Source organism: Nasonia vitripennis, chromosome 1 (genome assembly GCF_009193385.2).
Source record: "Nasonia vitripennis strain AsymCx chromosome 1, Nvit_psr_1.1, whole genome shotgun sequence".
In the NCBI taxonomy this organism is placed as follows: domain Eukaryota; kingdom Metazoa; phylum Arthropoda; class Insecta; order Hymenoptera; family Pteromalidae; genus Nasonia; species Nasonia vitripennis.
The window spans coordinates 6,638,231-6,660,019 of NC_045757.1; the positions used below are offsets into that span (position 1 = coordinate 6,638,231).

The 21,789-nt window shown below is 48.2% G+C and overlaps 1 protein-coding gene across 2 annotated transcripts; it reads right to left on the bottom strand.

Moving 5' to 3' along the window:
- Positions 1–1,068: 1,068 nt before the first annotated feature.
- LOC100119328 (S phase cyclin A-associated protein in the endoplasmic reticulum) lies at positions 1,069–21,736 on the bottom strand. 2 transcript variants are annotated; one of them, XM_003424948.5, is made up of 17 exons: positions 21,592–21,736; positions 20,993–21,214; positions 20,479–20,925; positions 20,052–20,418; positions 19,680–19,974; positions 19,132–19,596; positions 18,533–19,056; positions 18,131–18,452; positions 17,628–18,062; positions 17,101–17,547; positions 16,917–17,026; positions 16,711–16,834; positions 15,370–15,530; positions 6,795–7,314; positions 5,824–6,039; positions 2,714–2,887; positions 1,069–2,645 (listed from the first exon to the last, which is right to left on the bottom strand). In XM_003424948.5, exons 2-17 carry the CDS (start codon positions 21,201–21,203, stop codon positions 2,559–2,561), a joined length of 4,905 nt encoding a protein of 1,634 aa, XP_003424996.1. In that variant the 5' UTR covers positions 21,204–21,214; positions 21,592–21,736; the 3' UTR covers positions 1,069–2,558. The 2 variants fall into 2 exon arrangements, with proteins under 2 accessions (XP_003424996.1, XP_008213444.1); XM_008215222.4 differs by lacking the exon at positions 21,592–21,736 and adding an exon at positions 21,286–21,488.
- Positions 21,737–21,789: the final 53 nt, after the last annotated feature.

Consider the following 21,789-nt stretch of genomic DNA (forward strand, 5'->3'; position numbering starts at 1 on the left):
AAGCGCGAATATAAAGGAAATCGTTGCACTTCGCTGTCCTCGTACGAGAATAATAAGAAAATATGCTAAAAGGACGAGGTGAGCTACGCGTTGACGTTGGAATAAATTGACAAGTACGAAAGAGGTGACATTCCGAGGCTACTCTGAAAAGCTCGAAAAGAAAGTCGGTGCATCGTTCTCTGAGCAGTGGCAACGCTTGGAGAAAAAAGAACGAGCGCGGGCGCGAGCAACCGAGTAAAAGACACAAAGGGAAAAGAGAAGCGCGAGAGCAGCCGTGTATTAAGTGCAGCCATAGATTACCAGCTAACAGGCGCGTCGCTCGCGCGACGAAAGAGCCGGCGCTAAAACGCTACTCCTCGAAAAAAAATGGCTCGTCCCTCATCCGCCTGGCTGCTGTCTCTCTCTCTCTCTCTGTCTCCGCTGTTTCTCTTTTTTAAATATGCCACCTCCGCTGCAGTGCATCAAAGCTGCAGCAGCTTTTCTCTTTTATCGCGCAACCAGGCACTCTTGATTCGTTTGACAAATTTGAAAAAATTCCTCTTATAACAAGGCGGTGCAAAAGTTCGTTTCGGTATACAATGTGAACGAGCGTCAAAGGGCGTAATATCTCGAGAGGCGCAAGACAACGAGCGCGGAATTCAAAAATAAATACACATCCGGAGCGGCTACAAACAACGACGTCGTCGAGGAGTTATTCCATTTTTGCTCTCTCTCTCTCTCTCAGAAAATTGAGCGCGAAGAAAGCTCCCGGAACCGCGCACTCAAAGGGGGGAGCGATTTATGGGGGCGCCCGAGTGCATAACAATTCTACCAAAGAGCGCGCGGCGACACGTGTTTACGCGCTAAAGTAACGTCTTTTTTCCGACGCTTTTTTCGTCACAGTCCTCTCTCTCTCTCTCTCTCTCTCTCTCTCTCTCTCTCTCTCTCTCTCTCTCGTTGTTTCCGCTTTGCCGACATGCTTTTTTCTTCGCGGGAAACGAGAGGCAATAGATGCAACGAGCGAGTGTTCGTTTTTTTTATTTTGGTTTTTTAACGCACGAGTTGTGGGAGACAGAGTATGCTTGTGTGTACAGAGGAATGCGCTTTATTTAGTCAACTGAGGTTTGTGCTCTCAATATTTAATCGGATGAAATAATTGATACAAAAATCGTATACTGATGAATAAATCATCGCGATATTCGTTCAAATATTTGCGATTCGTGTATTATTACATTTGACGTGTGTATTCAGAGCGCTTCGAAATTCCTTCACTCGCGATTATAGTTTTTATGAATTTGCACGCGAGACGGTCGTTCGTGGAAAAAGACCACTTGTGTTTGCTGCCACGTAGAGCGTTGGCGTTGCCTTTATTTTTTAGAAAATAAATCGCTCGGCTTACAAATATGTCAATTAATCGTTAATGCACAAAACAATTTTGTTAATCGATTAGTTGTATGTTTATAAATTAATATGTATACTCGGTTTCGCTGTATTACATACGTTTCTTGTTATGGTATTAGAATGTTATGAGTATCGCGTAATAATATTATCTACGAGTCATACAAAAATACAGTATTATTCTGTGATGATCTCTGAATTTGTTTTTCTACTACTTACTCGATTGACTCTCTCTCCAACGTCGACGAAATTTCATTTCCACCTTTGGCAACGTTGGGAGAACAATAAATCGACGCTACGCTATTACGTTGATTATCGTGTACACGTTCCATACGATTAACAATATAAATAATTATTCTTTGTTAGGAATCTAGAGACTAGCTGGTGTCTTCTTTTCTACGAGGACGTTGTTGAACGACAACAGTGTCAGGAAAAAAAATGCGAAATCACCATCGTTACAATGCTATCGACATCGTCACTCGAACATAATATATTCGATCAACAGTTATACTCGCGGAAACTGTGTAATAATATCATTATACTGGAAAAAAAAATCAACGAATTTCTACATAAAGTAAAAGCAACGGAGACTCGCGCATTATTATCACTCGGCATGAGAAAGATCACTTGCATTCACAGCATAAAAAATTTAATCGCGTTAGTTACAAAAGTACCTACGGCGTATTAAACAACAATAAAAGTTTAAGTTACTCTTCGTCTAATACTCGTAATATCGTCCCGTCTCTAAACGAAGAACGATCTTGCTTGGTGTGTGGGAAATAATTGGCGACGTGAGTCCAATGAGATTAGCACCATTCGTTAGATCGATACACATACTTATATAACAATTACGCGCGATTACAAAAATATCCGAGCACCTCGTATCGAATCGTAAAATGCCATCGCTATATTCTACTTCTTCTTCAGTGTTAAAGGCCAATTTCGCATGACGACTAATTGAACGTCGAAGATTATACGTGTGTAAGTTTTCTATAAGAAGATGTACGCGAAGTGAGAGATACTGCAGTGCTGAAAGAGATGAGCTAAGTACGATTCTGACTATTCGTTGATAACGTCGCTACCGTCGTACTCTACACCGGGAAGACGTTACAGGGTTCGTTAAAAAAAGTAAATTCCTTTCAACGTTTTTGAATACTAGGTACCAACGCTTCGTTCTTCTTTTACGGCGGGTTGGACGGTGCGCCCCGTAGCAGACGGACCAATGGGTTCAGCTTGCCCTGCTCCGAGTCTCTGTACTCTTCCAGAAGCTAAAAACATAAAGTTGATACCCTCACCATTCATAGCTCTCAACTCTTCCGCCATAATTCCCTCCTACCTGGTAGGACATCTCGCAGGAGAGTATAGCCTTGGCCTCGGGGTTCTCGTGTGTCCCCGCGAGTAAAGTCGGCAGCGTGAACCCGGCGAGTCTCGGATCACCGTAGAACGGAAAGGGCAGCGTGCAAAGCTGCTGCAAAACGCTCGGACCGGCTCCAGCCGACTGCAGGATCAGCTGCGAACAGAAAATTTAAATTTCCCGCCCTTTTAGTTCAATTCACACACGATACACGAATTTTCAAATCGCTCGTGGGAAGAAAGAGTTGTTCTGCACACGTACAGACAGCTGAGACGGAAGTATACATAGCATCGTCTCGTGAGAATCTCAAGACTCCTACGGGTATACACCTGCGCACCGGACAACTAGCGCACACGTGTATACACCTGCGCCGTCGTGTCGCGCTTCGCATAATAACCCGATAAATTATGCGACGCGCGCACGTGGACGTATTATAATTATTTATTATCCTCGATAAAGCGAATTTTCCTCTATACGGCCAACCGTCGAATCGAAACCGAAAATTTCCAACCATCACGACGGCGAGTGTGTTTCGAAAAAACTCGAAAGCTCTGGTGCACTTAAAAATCGTGAAAAATTCATCGGCGGAAATGAAAAACCGCGTTCGCAGAATTGTTGCTTCGTACAGCCATACCCTTCGAAACGTCAATTACAGCCGGGACTTTTACATACATACGCGTTCCGATATAGCTTGATGCGGCGCTGATTTATAGACGACGAAGGGAGGGAGAGTGAAAGAGAGGGAAGAATCGGATAAATTTTCCCGAAACAAAATCACGTTCAATTTGGCGACACGATTTTCTTCTTTTTGCTCGTTACCTCATTAGGGCTGGATTAATCAATCCGATTTACTTCCTCCCTATTTTCGTCGATACTTTGTTTGTCGATTTCAATCGTCTCCGCGTCAGTTGCAGTACGAATTTCCCTGCAGTCGCTCTCGTGGAGTGCACTATACGCGCATTTACACGTTAATTCGAAAAGGCCGCATATAACACATCAGTATAGCAGCAGCAGAAGTGGAGAACGGCCCTATTACGCATTCACGAGCATAAACTGCGCGCCGCGCGGCGGCTCCGAAAAAAGAACGAGACAGCTCCTAAAACCGGATAATTCGGGCGGCTTCAAAACCCGACTGCGTACATTCGAATGATGGATGCAGCGGCGACGGTGCAGCACTCAGTGGGCCCATATCGCGCGCGCGCGCGGGGTAAATATATCCCCGTCGAGTGCATCGCGCGCCTATCGATGCGCTGAGTGTGTTGTGTCTAACCGACGATTCTATATAGAAGCTCGCCCTCGTATAGAGCTGAATATAGGTATAATACCGGGTGTCTGTGTGCGTGTGTATAGGGCTTTTTTCGGATGGCACGGCCGAGTGCGAGGCTGTAAGGGTTTTGGTATATTTTTTTCTTTTTTCAAATCGAATAAAATACTTCGTACACTTTATACGCTTAATCGGCTGCAATAAACAAACGCGATATGTATGCGCTTATAACGCTCGAAGTGTCCCGTAATGTACAACGTCGTCAACCTGCTCAAAACTGGCCTCACGCAGAAAACCGATCGGAAAATTACACTGCTCTCGTCAAGGCCGCGAGTATAGCGGCGATGGCACTACTCCGTCCGTTCCCTCTCTCTCTCGCTCTTGCCTCCACTTTGCATAAAAATCCACAGAGAGCGCGGGCGACAAACGGCCCGACCCGATAAGCCTCCGACGCATTAGTCCCGGCGTTTTTGCGCTCTCGCGAGGCAGATGAGTTATGAGGAGCCCGAGATAAGCAGCGAGTCGGCGACGACATTTTTTTTTGCTTCTCCTGTGACTGTCTTGTCGAAGCCCAGATTGATTTCGAGCCATACGTGCGTATCACATATATAGGTACGGTTAAAAAGGCTGATTGCGTGACTGTGCCGCACAAAAATGCGGGAGAGAAGACCGCACACGGCTGATGCTGCAGCGGCGTATACTTCCTGCTTCTTCTAGGAGTCGTGAATTTTCGAGGCTTAATCCGCTCGCGACAGCGCGTCACCTCATCAATAATTCTTCCTCGACTACTATACAGGAGAGACGGACTGAAATGTATGTTAATCCGCGCAAAATAAAGAGATTTATTTCGATGGATCGAGTTACGAGGCTGCTGCCGTTGCTCCTCTTTTTTGCTTCTTCACGGTTCGCGATTCGGCACACAGGAAATAGGGATTGATTCGTCCGTAGATCGATTTTCGTATATTCAAAAAATCTATTCGAAATTAGCATCTCTCTCTATCTCCACATAACGGATCCGGCTCACAACAGAGGAAAGTAGAAATAAAAACTCGAAAGGTCAGCAATAAAACCGCCAACAAACACACTGACGACTTACGAGCCAATTAGAAGGCGGGCTTATCGCCGAGGAACCAGGTTTCGTCTGCGTTTCCGAAATTTCGAAACTCACCGATAAGCTGCTGCTCGATACACCCTATACGGTCCGAGGCTATATAAGAAAGAAAAAAACAGGAGAAAATAAAACCTCGAACACGCAAGCAGGACCCGAAAGACGGACGGACGGACAGAAATCCGTCGGGCGCCGGGGCCTCCGGAATTCGAAAGCCGCCGCTGCGCGCGAGATTAGAAACTGCAGAAAAAGAAGGAGAGAGAGAGAGAGAGAGAGAGAGAGAGAGAGAGAGAGAGAGAGAGAGAGAGAGAGAGAAATCCGAGGCAGCTCGTGACTCACTGTAAACGCGCTCTTCTTCGTTTTTCTCTCTCGACCAAGACGACGACGACCCGTTTTGTACGACGACATCGAGAGCCTGCTCTTTATCAATGAAGGCACGAGAGTCGCGCGAGTCGTTCTCTCTTTTTGCGGACGACGACGGCGACTCGTGTTCTTTTTTCGACGACGACGACGACGACGACGACGACGACGACGCTTTCCTAGAATCTCGCTCTTTCGCGAGCCTGGCTTCTTCGGCTGTATCTCTTGCGAGATTGACTCGTTCGATCGAGTCGTATGTATACTTTTCGAATTAAATTATGCAGCCTGAAGCGAAGTGTGCTAGAATGCATAAGTAGATTCCTTGTGTATTTCGATTTAAATAATAATAGCGTAACGCACCTGGTTATCGGGATTGTTGACCGCGAAGTAGCCGAGGACGACGAAGAGCTGTCCCAAGAGTTGTGTGCCGTTGACTCCTTGATTAGCGGCTCCAGAGGCGTTCGTACCCTCGGTCTGGAGCTTTCCCAAATCCGGCAGGTCGCGCGACAGCCTCGCGATAAGGTGACAGGCTGTCATCCGCCACTGCAGACTCGTACCCTCGGCTCCCAGCATGTTCTGGAACGAAAAATTGTTGTTACGAATAAATGTAATTCAGCGTTAGATAGAGAGTGCCGCAGACGTTACTCAAGGTGTCGATTGAGTCGGACGTATGAGAGAAAGCTTCCGCGTCGGCACGTCAATTCGCGCTCGTACGTGCGACGTGAAAAGGGTTGAGAGACGTGGACGGAGAGGTTCTCTAATTGCTTAATTGACACGACGGAGAGGAAAAAGGTATAGACAGGCATCTCCACGCGTTACGTATACGCGACGGCTTTCTGTATGCTATTGAAAATTGAACGTGAAAAAAAAAATTGCGCTAATAAATAATAAGCGCGCAGATGTCGCATGTAGAAATAATTTTCGGATTACGCCCTCGTAAAGCCCGCTCCCCCTGACCTCAAGCATCCAAAACATAGCAATCGTAAAAAAGGGGGCTTACGGCTCTCCGCATCTCTCAGGTGCATCGTTCCGCTCCCCCTGTAGATATCTGCTGCTGCAGCATATACCATACTCGTTTCGCGTATATTACATAGAGACGGAGAGGCTCGAGTGATTGAGACGTCACGGCGGGGGGCGGTGGCTCCCCCCAGCGACCGCGAATTGAATATATGTGTACCAGACCACCGCCGCACGACGATGATGATCTCTTTCTCTCCGGTGACCCGAGCCCGCGTCCCCGGGGACGCACTCGCGGCTGGATATGACGCCTATTAAGCATTCCCTTTGGAAGACGAGCCGTATGATGCTGTAATCGCTTTATGCGATCGTACCTGCAGCTTCTGCAGATCGAGTTCGGCTATGCTTCTCAGAAGCTTCAGACCCTTCCAAGCGAGGCTCTTCGCTGTGGCTGACGGTCCAGCCTGCTGGTGGCTGGGCGTGGGTGACCCCGACGAACCGCCTCTCTGACCCGCAGCGCTACATGTGTTACCCGACGACGAGGAGAACGACATGGAGGACGACGCCGAGGTGAGGGCGATGGCGGCGTAGAGGGCGCCCACGACGCCCGCAGCCTCGCTGGAACCTAATAGGTTGAGCAGGTGTGCCTGAGCGGTCGAAGGCTCGCTGTTGCAGGTGGCGCTGGTGCTGGTTTCCGAGGTGTCCGCCGAGGAGGGGAGAGAGCCGTTGTTGTCGTTGCCCGAACGTTTCAGGTGGACGCAGATGCGGAACAGCAGGTCGTAGCAACCAACCAGCAGAAGGCAGTCGCGCTCCTGGTCCAGCAGGTAGTCCGACTCGATCATGGCCCGGCTGTGTCTGCTCACCCGGTCGATAAGGCCGCTCGTCATCAGGTAACTGCGAACACAAAGAGGATTTCACTGTCTTCGATGGAATAAGCAAACATAACCTCGCGCACGCGCAATCACGCCGGCGCAAGCTGAAAAAGCATCGGGAGGGAATAGAAAAGCAACAATGAAGCCGCATCATCCCTACAGTGCGTCTAGATCCCAAAAGCGCATTAAACGGAAGACAATTGATTATTCGAGATTCCCGAGGATTTTGACTCGACTTGACGAGCCGTCGCGCCTCATCTCTCTCTCTCGGCGTTATACGTAGGGGGAGCTGACGCGCGACTGGCAAGTGTGCATATGGCGGCGCAAAAAAAGGAATCCAGCGTGTGTGTGTGTGTGTGACGGCGTAACACGAGAGGATTATAACATCAGTGGGTAATTCTCGCTTCCCGGGGTCGTACTTGTTTTTCGAGGGGCCGATGCCGCACAGTAGTTTCGAAAGATAAATAAGGAGCCGCGCTTACACATAGACGCGAGGGTGCCATCAGATAGAAACTGGTTCTGTACGTAGGTGCGCGCGCGCGCGCGCGGAGAGATGGATTTCGAATTTAAAAATCAATAGAGAGCAGCTCGCGATCCAAAACAATCAGAGCACCTCAAAACAGCGCTAGAGAGAGCTAGGATGGAGAAGAAAGAAAGTGCGCTAAAAGGCTCGCGCCCTCAGCGTATAGTGCACGAAAGGGTCCTGTCACGACGTATTATCGCTCTTATATATACTCCCTCGCGTCGTCCCCTTGTACGTGTGTGCGAGTACGCGCTCGCCTTTTACCGGAATTAAATTTCGGGCGTCACGTGCGTGATTATACGCGAGAAACGTGGACGAGAATGGACTCTGCGGATGATTTCGTGTTTTGGCTTTTCGTCCGCGGAGGGTCGGGTGGATAGGCAATAGTGTTATTTTTTCGACGCGAACGTTCAGTTCTGAATTTCGCGCGCAGACGTATACTCGCGTAACGAGAAAAAAATAATTGCAAAGGGGCGAGTATATAGCAGTGGCTCTCTAGGCAACAAAAGATCATCGCGCCGTGCGCGTGTATACACAGAGGCACTTGTTTTCCGATTCGTTTTAATTGAAAAGAGTCTACGCCGTGCGGGGCGCGATACACTGCACTGTCCCCCGAATGATCATCGAGGGCTGCGCTCAGTCTCGCTGTCGCCTCGAATCATAACCGAGACGACGTGGCTAATAATTTCTCCGCTACGTATAACGTATACACCCCTATGCACGCTCTATCTCGCAAAAATTTCTCTCTCGGCTCTCGAGTTATTAGTTTCGCACGCGTATGTGTGTGTGTGTGTGTGGGGCGGGGGGGGGGGGGGGGGAGGGGGTATAATACACAGCGCCGACGAATAAATCACGCGACGAGAGAAAGACTTTTTAGCGGTAATGAGATTATTGGAAAGCGAGCGCTAATAAGCTCGCGTGCTCGCGATCGTATATATTGTACGTTTTTGCGCGGCGCTGATTAATCAGCTCGGATGACTCGGTAGAATAATATTTGATCGCGAGTGTGTGTGTGTGTGAGAGAGCTAGAGGCAATTGAATTTGAATTAAAATTTCGCTGAATCGAGAGATTTTCGGAGAAAATTTCGTCGAGCGCATAAGTGCAGCTATAGAGGTGACGATCGAGAATCTCTTATTCGCTCGTCATGTCTCGTGTCGGGATCGAGAGCGGCGACGCGTAATTCGCTGATTAGATGCGCGACGACGTGTGATGTACGAGCTACCCTCGATATTCTTTTATCCGGCGGATTATTCGCGTAGAAATGTAATGTCGAGGGATTGTTGTGTATGCGCAGTGTATGTATTGGATTTAAATAATCAGAAACGGAATGAGACAACTGGAAATTCTGCATTTTCGGATGATTGAATTAATGCAGCGCGGTACTACTGCTTATTTCTCGATAAAATGTGCATAACATTGCACTGATTCTAAATTAAGACTAAACTGAGTTTCGTCTTTTATACCGCTTGTCATCTGCGGATCTGTTAATATAAATTTTTATTGGTATTCCGAGAGAAAATCACTGACATAACTGTCGTCGTCATTAAAAAAAAATTCTAATTCCAAACATTCAAACATCCATCCGCAAAATGTACAGCGAAATCCCGCGCTTGAAAACAGCGCACATCCCCCAATCGCCTTAAAACAGCTCTCCCCGCCGAGCACGAGAAAGAAAAAAATAAGGGGTGTGCGCAGACTGCAGCCTCGACTATAACGTACAAGATTGCGCGATCCGTCATTGAATGTTTTCGGGGCGGCTGCTGCATTGAATTTATTTATTGCGCAGAACTGAGCTGGTATAACGCAGGGGATCCGCACGGCTGGACTGACTGCCAGTCAGTCGGACAGGTTCTTCGTCCCCTGCGCCATTAGCTAACCATATGATTATTTCATAGCGCCCCCGTATAATGCGGACTCCCTAAGGGACACGCCGGCGAAGAGATGCTCTACGTGTGTGTGTGGGTTGGATATCGCGAGTGCTTATGTGTGCAGAGACGCGAAGGTGGAAGAGATTCGGTCATTCGCTGTAATGACGATTCGGTTAACCCTTTCGTTGAAGGAAGCGTGAGGCTTTTATGAAGATTGCGGTGCGATTGACGCCTCTTGCCTTTTTCATCGATATTATTCCCTATTCAGGGGTAAGCGTAGCTTTTGACTAATGGAAGTGTGCGCGAAATTTTCAATTTCCAACGAAAGTGAAGGATTCATCAACGCTGATGAAACGGTAATGACGCGATCAATGAATTCTTACGATCGTGAACTATTCACGCTGTGATTATCAGAGCGAAAATATGCAACAAAAATCGAAATTAAAAATCCGAACTACGTCCTCATCTCGAGCCAGCGCGTATCGATTCTACAGCTTGAAGAAGCTCGCACTCCAACTACCCACAGAGCATCATCTCTCCCTTCTTTCTCCCGACACACTTGTTACAATATTTACCAAAGTCGTCGCGGGGATCTCGCCCCTGGCTCGACTGCCATTGACAAGTGTCCTTCTCTCTCTCTCTCTCTCTCTCTCTCTCTCTCTCTCTCTCTCTCTCTCTCTCTCTCTCTCTCTCTTCTAAAAATTATACGCACCTCGACTCTCTCTTCGTTTTTATACACACAGCCCTATGTATAATTACGTTATAACTACGGAATTTCGCGCCGAATTTCCCCGCGAATTTTGCCAACGGCAGCTGCATAGAGAAACAGGGTCGAGAACGGAGCGAAAATCTCAACTCTCGAATTGGTAATGTATTATAATACCCGAGCCTCACTTGAGCATTCTGCAGCAGAGCAGAGCAGCAGGATATTGCTACTCCGGCGGCTCGTTGACGCGTAATGCATTCGCGCCGAGGATTTCGCTCTATAGGGTGTGTGTGTGTGTGTGTGTGTGTGTGTGTGTGTGTGTGTATGGGAGCAGGCGACGTGCTCACGCCTAATGGCACTGCGTTGCAGTGAATTTTTACTGGCGCGCGCGTTAACGCTCCGAGCTTATACGGCTGTATTTATTTGTTTATAGGTATGGCTTGGAAGCGCGGGAAATTCAAAATCGGGACGCGCCGAGAAAAGGCATCGGCCGGGAGATAATAGACCTCGTCCCTTCGCACTTGTTTTGTTGTTTACGGGAGAGAGGGAGGCAGGAGCACTTGGAAGAACGGGACAATGGAGAGCCGCCGCTGTAGAGCCTACATAGAGACACACTATACGCCGCGTGGAAGAGCTGGAGGAGGAGAGAAGTGGGCGGCCTGAATAAGCCGTCGGCAGCCAGTCGCCTGATCAAACAGGCGTATGTGTGCTATGCGGAGCTCTTCTCTCCACTCGCCGGGGGACAATGAGAGAGACGCACATTAGCGAGTATTGATACACAGCCGAGAGAGAGAGAGAGAGAGCTGCAGTGTCGCTGACGTCTCTCTTTTGCCGACGCTGATGCCGACTATTATGCGCGCGCGGCGGGATGAGCTACTGTGATTTTCACCGACGATGTACTTATGCGGCTGCACGCGCCGAGAGAGGGAGAGAGAGAGATTTTTCGGCTGATTTGTGTGCTTAGGCTTCGGTATGATGTGTTCGAGAGGCGATTTTCAGAGGTCTTGGCTCTTCTCTCTCTGTGTGTGTGTGGCTTGTAATTGTACTGGATATCGAGTTGAGAGGTGGGTGTATTCGAGGTCTGCTAGTGATGTATTACACGTTTGTGGAAAGTTTTCGGGACTTTCCTCTTTCGTTTGAATTATTCTACCAACATTTCTATCTTAAGAATTAAAACCACGAAAACTTCCCACCCGTATCCACCGCAGAGCCGTTAAGCACACAGTATACAATTCCTTTTTACAGTCCCGACAAAAAAAAAACGCATCATAACCGTTTCTCCTCTCTCTAAACAGCGCGTATGCCCACACCCGCCTTACGTTCACCTCTCCGGGACGATAGAGCCGCCGCCTGCAGCAGCATGACCCACAAAAAGCGAGTCTATATCCTCGGACAGACAAGAGCACACACAGCATACATATATAGACTCTCCCATCGAAATCGCGCATAGAGACAGCTCTCGGAGCTATAGCGATCGAATTACCGAGGCGCACGCGACTCCGCTATAACCGCACGGGCCAGCACAACGATCATCTGGCAGTTAGGAGAGAGAGAGAGAGAGAACGGCAGATGCTCCCGAAACATCAGCTGCATGCGCTCTCGTCTAGTCCTCCTCGTTGTCTGACTATATCCACAGCCGCCGCCGCCGCCTCGACGACGGCGTGATTCATGACGCGGCGCACCCCCGCGAATTCTTTGTCTAAACGCCGTGCCTACAACTGTACACGCTTTGACGAGTTCATAATATACTGAATATATAGGTAGGAATTCAACGATCGCGAGCGCGACAGTATCGAGGCGGTGAAAAACCGGAGGGAAAAGAAAGCGGAGAGTTGGACGAACGGAAAAATGAAAGAGCCGCGTGCGCCAGGCGAAGAGGTTAAAAGAGTCGAGGGTGAACTGCCAGAGGGAGAGAGAGCGAGAGAGTCCATTAGCAGATTACGTACCTACCCGCGCGCCGCCCTCGCTCGATGTTTTCCTCGCTCTCGCGTCGCCTCTCTCTCTCTCTCTCTCCTTCTGCCGTGTGGAGATATATAGATATAGCGCAGCGAGTGAAAGCGAGGGGGTCGACCTTCGGACGCTCGCTATGCTGCTACTGCTATTAGCGTTAGCATTCTTTGAGTTATTTATTGCGTATGGAATCGTTTGAAAATCTTGCCTCTTTCAACGATTTCGAATTCGCAATACGCGGCGACGACGAAGATTTTTTTCGCTCAATGTAGCACATACAGATAAGATTGGATTTCAAATAGTATAAGTAGAATTTTTCGCGCTTCGAAAAGCCCTGCACTCGCGCCTCCACAATCAGCATCGACGGCAACGCATCATATAATATAGCCTCTCTCTCTCTCTCTCTCTCTCTCTCTCTCTCTCGCGCGCGCGCGCGCATGTGCATCAGCGGCAGCTGCAGCACTCTATATGCAATGTCAGCAGCGGGCGTAACTCGCGCGAAACCGAATTACGCGCGCCACTCGCGCAGATCAAACGCCGGCGCGCCTGCATTAAACGTAATGGAATTCCTGCGCCGGCTCTCTCTCTCTCTCTTCGTGTACAACGTTATAATATAATATCACAGCCGTGTGTCCCGCGTCGTCTAACCTCGTTTCCTCTCTCTCGTCTCTCTCCTGATTCGATCAGCGGGGAAAGAGAGAGTGTATGTATCGAGAGTATAAGTAAGTCGACGCGCATCGGGGAGTAGATCGTTTGCCAAGGGCTTTTTCGGCGAGACGACCTAATTATACGAGGAACCCCTTCATCGCCGATGGAGAGACGGTATATACCTTTGAAACAGAAAACAGAAACGTTGGGTTAACAATTTTGAAGGACAGACAGATAGAGAGAGATGAAAAAAAAAGCAAAGATTTTTCCGCAGCCGCGCGCGTTAGAAAGAGGAAAGAGAGGACGATTGTTCAAACAGGTGTACAATACTCTTTTATTCTACGCTGCTTAGCGGATCCCCAGCTGAATGTTTGATTATTGTTTACACTGCTCCCTAGCGAGCGCTAATTTCGCCTTTGTCAGCGCCTACTCTTGCGGGAGCGATTTAATGAGCCGCTGCTGCGAGATGTGCGTTATTATTATTTTTTTCTTTTTCGCATCGCGAGGTGCTTTATTTTTCTTTTAAGTATACACGTATATAAAGATGTCGAGGAGGGTATAAGCCAAGACGCTCCGGGCCAATTACACGGCCTAATCCCGATCTTGATTAGAAACGCTTCGCGCATTGTTTCGCCGGGATTAACCGAGAGACGAGAGTCTGTTTGCCGAGCGATTGCCGATAGATTCTTTTTCGACGTGCGATAAGACGCGTATATATTTACAACCGGTCGAGACTCTGAAATTGCGCGTCCCTTGACGAGATACTTTTTCCGAACTACATCAGGGCAAATATTTTCAAATGTATATACAGACAAGTACAAAAGAAAGAAATCGTACGCGGGTGTGAACATCTGTAGATCTATATATATATAGAGAGCAACGACTGTATACACGGATATACTTAGGCTCGCGGAGCGTCGAGTAATAATAAAAAGCATGACTCCGGGCTTTTCGATCGCGAGCGCAGGAAATTAATCACGCGACCGCGCGCGCGCGCTTTTCTCCAAATCGACGACGTCACGCGAAAAAACGAGCGAGTAGCGAACGGATCTCTCGCCGCCGACGCGGCGGACTTTACTCCGCGGAATGAATTGTAAATAAAGCTTATATAGGGGAGAGGCTCTGCTTGAGTCGCTGATTTTTTCGAATATCACGGGGGAGAGAAAAAGCTATTTTTATTCGCTGCGTTTTTAAAAATTTTGGCTGAGATTAATATGACAGTTGATTTTTTGGGTAGACCCTAGTTATACCAATAAATGCGAAAGTCTCAAGATGGAAGCTTTGCGAGAAGAGAAAAAGAAAGTGTTAGGGCGGAAACTTCATTGCTGAAGAAAAAATGTAGAAAGTCAATCCCACAGTCACCTGCTCTAATAATAGACGAAAAAAATCTCTTCCAAACTCTCGCCCACGGAAAAAAGCCATATCCGACATTTTTTTTCGCATCGAGCTCCGCGGTAACAATTTCTTTCCCGTCTCGAAAAACCCCAACAAAAGAACGAGCAAGTAGAAGAAGAAAAACACACAGAGCCGCCAAGATCAACAGAACCCTTTAGCAGCGGCAGCAACGCGTCACAATATTTTCCCGTTGCTCAGCCTGAAACCGGAGCTCGCTCGCTTGCTCGGTCGCGGAAAAAATTTCGTACCGAAAATAAAGGCGCCGGAAAAAGTGAAATTGGAGCCACACCTACGCCGAGGCACGCGCAAAGGGTTGGGGCGGTTTGGGAGGTCCGCCGCCGCGAGGAAGTCGAAGTTGACCCAGGTGCCCCGGGATATCGGATCGCCAAGGCAAACAGAACGAGAGACGCGTGTCGCCTTCTCTCTCGGGTGGTCTGGCGAGACAGACTTTTCTCTCTTTTGATGGACGGGAGCTGAATTTCTTTTTTTCCATCTCTTCTTCCGATACCGTTGGCTCGCTATCACTGTGTTTTTCTAAGTAAGAGTACAGCCTGCTTTTTTGTTCTTCGATTCGGAGGCTGCGTGTCGCTCGATTAAGTGATGGAATGCAACTGAAAAATTCGTGTTTGGAGGTCGACGGGCATAAAGCGTAATCCTGTTTAGAGCCGCAGACGCCGTATAGACGAGAAGGATATGCGTGTGGCTCCGGTTTAATCGTGCGGGAGCCACGCTTATCGGCGTAGATGAGCTCGTCGGGCGCCAGGTTACGAGCCGGCCGCGTCTAGGAATGCCGACGGCTGTATACTCGATTTTCGGAGCTAAATGAGTTATTGATCTCGAGGCTTGGCTGTATACTGCACACTATACTCTGTGCCGAAGGTATTTCGTTCGATCAGACGAGCGTAAATTAACCCTTTACTCGTTTACCTAAAAAACACTGAAAAATCGAAAACGTTAAACTTTATTACTACTACATATCGACTTACCCAACGACGTCCTGAAGCCGAGACTGAAGAGCCGGCTTCTCGAAGGGCGTCTCCGGCACGAGACTGCAGAGCAGTTGAACCGCGGCGACGACGACGCTGCCGTTGCCGCCGCTCGCCGTCATCTCTTGGGCTTGGCTGTTATCGTCCAGACTCGTCACCGCCTGTAAAAGTCAAGGAAAAATCATAACTGAACGCTGTGAATCTGAACGTGGATTCCAGTTCTACAAAACAAATCCCTTCTCCGCATTCAGTCGAACGCGCTGTACACGCGCGAAATGCCTCGATTTTGCAGCTCCTCCCCTCGACAATGCATTAGCGCCGAGAGCGAGCGAGCGAGCGAGAGAGAGAGAGAGAGAGAGGGCTTTTAGCGTCAGGGAGGCGCGCGCGCGATTTGTCATCCGACGAGCAGCGCCTACATTTGCGACTGATGATGTGCCTTGTCGCGCGCCGGTTTTTGGAACGAGTTTTCCCGATTTTTTGCGAGGCTTTCACGGCGAGTGTCTTTGTTCGCGAGAGCCTTCTTTTCTTCATCTTTTTTTTCTTTGTACGTGACATTGGGAATGTAGTTCGAGTTTTATGCCGGGGAGATAAAGGCCGTATCGATTTTATTATTATTGCATGTAAAGTAACGTAGCAATGAGAGAAGGAGAGCGTAAGTAAGAAAACGCGAGTAAGCAGACTCGCGTGTGGAAAAAGGGGCGAGCGAAACCGATCCTAAGACGCTTTAATCCGAGCGTAAGCGTAGTTTTCGCGAGCGCGCGCGTGACAGGCGGCCCGAGCCATCGTCTTATGTCAGCGCGAGCAACGCGATACGAGAGAAGGAAAATTTCGCTGCGAAAATTCATCTAGCTTCGACATTTTTGTACAGCTTCGCGATTATCCGTGCAACTGAATTTTTCGTCTCTTCAAGAGATACTCCTTCTACTCGCAGAGGAATTCCAATAATTCAAAGCCATCAGGAGCGACATTGCGTGACGGTAGCAACGTGTCGGCTCACTGTCCGATAATCTCTTCTCTCCTCAGCGATGCCGCTCACGCGAGGCTCGCGCTTTTTTTTCTCTTCCCTCGCGCGAGCAGCCGTCGGAGACGAGAAACACGAGCTCACGGGCCGGGGATCAACCGAACGGTAATTTTTTTGTCACGCGCGAGAATGCGCGCGGCTCATCCGAGGACGTGAACATAAAAAGTCGAGGCAGCGTTATTTTGATGGAGATCGTTCGATTGATTCGGGAGAGTGTGCGCGATGGGGATTCCGGGCTGGAGTCGCCATCGCGCGGTGAGTTGGGCAACTGAAGTTGCGCTCCGATGGTTACTGGGGTAAGCAGATGTCAGTGCGCTTACCTCCAGACGTTGCATTAGCAGGTCGAGTATCACGATTATTTTGTTGCTCAAGAAAACGGCTTCGACGTTGCCGCTGTGACCGTTCAGTGCCGATATGTAGACTCGACAGACGGAAACGATGCTTCTGCGGATGAAAAAAGGGAATGTGGTTAATACGAGACTCACTTTATAAAGGACAAGCGAATTCTGAATCCTGGATAACTTACTTGTTTGGTAACGTTTGGGATGTATTCTGTATGTTCAGACCGAGGTTCAGCAAGTTCGTCAAGGTCTCGAATCCACGCAACTGTGAGAATGTATCCTGATCCAGGGGACACTGCAAGATAAATCGGAGATTGTAAGAGTATTCTAGGATTGGATTGCCGATAAGATGTAAAAAGGAATATTTACAGATTTTGAAAATCCTCGAGCAATCTCTCCGAGACACCGCTCCAAACTAGCGACCGCAACAACCGACCAGGTAGTCTTGGCGTGATTTTGACACAACTTATCCAGCTCCTTCAAATTCCTCCTGAACTTAGACTTGTTCGTAGAGTCGACCACTCCGTCTGATCCAGCAGCTGTGCCATTACCAGTAGCCTTGGTCGAATCCTCGTACTCCTGACTGCGAGCCGTCATCCGCTGCTTGATCTTACGGCTGCGACGCTTTAGCGCTTTCTGCTTCTCTTTAGCGGCTTTATTGTCACCGGTGGTGCCTGTTGGCAGGTCTTTGATTTGTGCGATATTAAACTTTTGTAGCTCGTCTCGATTGGGCTCCCGACCATCGTGTACTCGGCGTACTGCCTCCGAGTGCAACTTGCCCTTCAAATGACTGAGTAGATGAACTTCGTTTGGAATCTGCAAATTTTGTCGAGATCAATATTTTTGCTTTCTCTGATAATGAAATTAGAACTTGAGTTTAGAAATAAATAACTTACCACTTTTCCGCACAATGCGCACTGCTTCAACGAAGGATAACTCTTCAGCGTCGGCGGCACCTCCTCGGCTCTGAGAATTGACGACTCCACAGCCCTTTGCCTGATGTGCTCGATATTCTCAACATGCCGTCTCGCTGATTCTTGCTGCTTTTGCGCGATCTTTTTCTGCAGCTCTTCCTGGTTGGCCAGCTGAGCAGCGTGAAGCGCCGAGAGTCGTTCCTCTCGGTCTCGAGCTTTTTCTCGAGCCAACTCCTGTCGTTCCTTTTCCCGCTCTAGCTGCATCTTACCGACGCGCTCTTCGCGCTCGCGACGAGCTTGTCTCATGCGTTGAATACGCAGCTGACGCTCAGCTTCCAAAGCCCGACGACGTTCTTCCGCTGCAGCTTCTTTTGCGGCTTTCTCTTCTTGACGGCGTTGTCGCTCTTCTTGGATACCCTAGAAATTAAAGGCATTCGTTAGTGATTCAAAGTAACGTTTTTACACATTTGTTTTGCATCGCATACCTGCAGTCTTTCTTCTTGCTCTTGACAGAGTGCCATAAAGTCATGGCGCTTGTTCTGTGCCTCGAGTTCGTTTATGAAAGCTATCTCTTTGAGCTTCGAGTCTTCGTCGTGAGCTTTTCTCACTATCTCCAGCAAGTGCTGCGTTCGATTCTCTTCCGCTCGTTTTAGTTTCAACTCGAGTCTTATGCGCTTGTCTTCTATCAACTGGTTCTTCGCAGTCTTCACATCTTCGACTTTGTTCAGAAGTTCTCGCAGTCGCTGGGACTTCTCCATCAACAATTTTTGCCTTTTATGCTGGGCGCACGCTTGTTTTGCTTGGTACCTGCATACGCAATAATTGCTTATTATTATTACTGTATACTTTTTGAATCACGAATGTCATGCAAATGTAAAAGTAAATACCTCCTAAGCGTTTCGGGTAGTGATCTCTTTCTCGATGGTGAAGACAGCTTCTGATGTAGTTCCAAAGCTCTTCCGGGATGCCTCGCGACCAAAGCTTGCAATTGCGCTAAAGTGTCCATTCTCTCGGCCCAGGACATACCCTCAAGCATGTTCTCGTATCTATCCTCTAAACTTATATCCTCATCCTCGACGTTAGAGTCGATGATGTCTTCCTCGACATCAAGCACCATTTCGCCGTCGGTTTCATCAGTTTCGGTATCGATGTCAATCTCTGATGATTCAAGCTCAAGAATTTGACGCTGCAACGATGCCTCCTCATCCGACAGTTGCTTCGATCGCTGTGAATCGGCCTCTTCAGTTTTACGTTCTTCTTCGAGGATTATTCGCTCGCGTTCTGCTTGTGCCGCCATGAATTGTTGAATACGCTTCTCGAGAAGCTCGGCCTCGCTCTTGAAGATCGCCGCAATCGTCAACGAGGTTGAGTTGTTGGTCTCATTGCTGACCGAGGCTGAAGATGTTTGGCCCTATGCGCAAATACATTTCAATATTCAAGTTTTTTATTACAAGGCAAATTACGGTTTATTTCGACTTTAACCCACCTTTGAATCACCATTGACAAGTTTCCCCTCGACATTTCTAGTCTTGTCTCCAGTCCCAGTATTTTCGCACATCTTTCCCTTATCTCCTTCGCTCTTTGCAGTCCCGACGCTCCTCCTTTTTTGTGTCCTGGACGCACTAGGCTCCGCTGAGCCAGTCTTCTTGCTCGAATCGATGCAAAGAGCTGGCAACGAACTTGCAGTGCTGGGTTTGTGAAAACGAGTGGACATGTTTAGGTTGTGCGTACTGCCGCGGCGACATCGACCGCGAACCGTTTGCCAACCATCCACGTCCACTTCTTTGCCGGATGACTGATGGTTTCTCTGGTGCTGCTGCGGATTCTGGTTCTGTCGATTATGCTGAGAATTGTTCTGCTTGGAGGACCTTGAGTGTGGAGTTAAAACCTCGCAAGAGGCGCTCATATCTAGGGAGGACTCAGAGCCTCCAGAGTTCTGTCGGCCTGAGAACTAGGAATGAATATTCTTAGTTAGTCAAAGCTTTGCTGTCAACAATAAAATTTTTACTGAGTATTATCAGAAAGACAATTTACCTCTCCCTGAGCTTGCATCCGTCTTCTCACTATAACGGACGTCCCAGGCTTCATCTTGTTCGGTGTCGTGGGGCCTTTCATAACTCCCAGCGTTGTTTTACTTCTCACCATCTTTGGAACTTCGTGTTGCTGCTGTAACTGCGAACTCGTTGTGCTACTAAGAGTAGATTTCATACGCGAAATGGTGGAATAGGCCGGTCTTGGAGGATTGACTTTGGACTTAACAGTAGACGTGACCGTCGACTTGTTTGGAGATTTGTTGTTGCAAGTTGTGGTGGTTTTGGAGTCTGGTACGCTGTTGTAAAAAAGTATGATATTAGGATTTCTTGGCAAACCAATTATATCACTAGATAAGTTATTTGTTTATAATACCTTAATCCATTGGCCGGTGTCCCTTTATTGAAGTTGGTATTTATCACATTCTTTGTTGCCTCAATACTGTTTCTGGGTTCGTTGTTCCGTTTAAGCCCGCTATCAACGTTATTCTCATTATTGACGTTCTGCGAGTCAGCCGCTGATTTGGTTCGAGTAGCGGTGGTCGGCTGCGTCCGAGAGACGTTCCGAACAACGTTACTACTTTTAGGGTCGATGACGTTGGATTTCGCGCCATTGGTCTCCGCTAAGACCTTCGATTCAGATTCTTGCGTTTTATTCGCTGATGACGTTCGCTTCAGGACAGTCGACGACCTTGTACTATTCACCTTTGCAACTACTGGCTGCTTCTCTTTCAAGCTTTTGGCTACGAAACATTTTTTCGTATGACCAGACATTTTTTTCAAATTAATTATCAAATACTTACCATCATTTTTGGAGCCTTGATTCTTGGCATCCTTCACAATCTTTGGATTCCTTGGAGTAACCTCTGCTTTCCCAGTTGGTTCATTCCTATTATCAGATGGGTTACTAGTGACCTTGTGTTCGATAATGGTCTGCTCAATGGGACTAATAGGGCTCATCCTTTGCAAAGGGCTTCCTGGTTTGGGCACACTCCACATACGACAAGGTGAGGTCTTGCGCACCTCCCAAGCCAGTGGAGTCCTCCTCAGAGGAGGTGGCGATGTCTCGTAAGCCCATTTCACCTTGAACCACTCTATGAGATTGTGGAAGTCTCTTGTGTAGTTTTCCAGCACCAGAATCACCTCCTTACACTCGGATATGTTCTCATCCTCCTCACAGGTCTCGTAAATGGCATCCACCGCTCTCTGCAGGTTGCCAAAGAGAAATGCCCAGTATCTAGCTTGCAACTCTGCGTAAAAAAGTATGTAAGCCTAAAATTCTACATTCAACAGTAGATTCTAGCGAACAAAGCATACCTGAACGTTTGTCTCTACCCGTCGAAGCAGACCGAACTCTAGCATTGCTCTTGATGGACCTCTTTGTGGCAGTGGACAGTAGAACTCTGGGGACACTCGGAGGCTTGCGCGTGATCTTCTCTATGCCGTCGGTCTCCAACGGGACGTTGAAAGCGATCAGATTCCTCGCCGCCCGTCCTTCCTCTTGGACAAGCAATCTCACGTCTGCCATAACTGGAGCTTCTAAATTTATAAAAAAAATGTTGCTCACTCGAAGTTTCCAGCTAAAGTCCAAAATTTCAACCAAAACATACAGTCGCGCGCGCGCGCGCAAAGTGTCTACCCGTAACACACAGTACTCATTTGTTTACAAACTGCCGCAGTCTCTGTTTACTTTCCCATTTCTACATCTCGAAATTCGCCGACTCCAGTTTTCTGTTCCGAAATCTCCTCCCGCTTATAACTGCGACGCAACGTGCGATTTGACATTTCGGCGCAAAAAAGGACACTGCCAAAAAAAAAACCGTCTATATACGCGCAAAACTCTTGTAGGTTATGTCGGACGCGAGAGATAAAACGTTCCGCGAGTGACGGAATGCAGTTTGTGTCGAGGATCATACCTAGTGGAGAATAGATCGATCGCTGTCTAGTGGAAGTTCCTCGAAGACGAGACTCGGGCCGCGGGATCGCGAGAAACCCTCGAGATTGACATTTCTGACAGGACGGATCGGGGACCAAGTAAACTGCGATTGGTGAGAAAGAGAACACAATGGAGATCGAGCGCCGCAAGTGTTTACGGCGGATTCTTTGAAATTCGC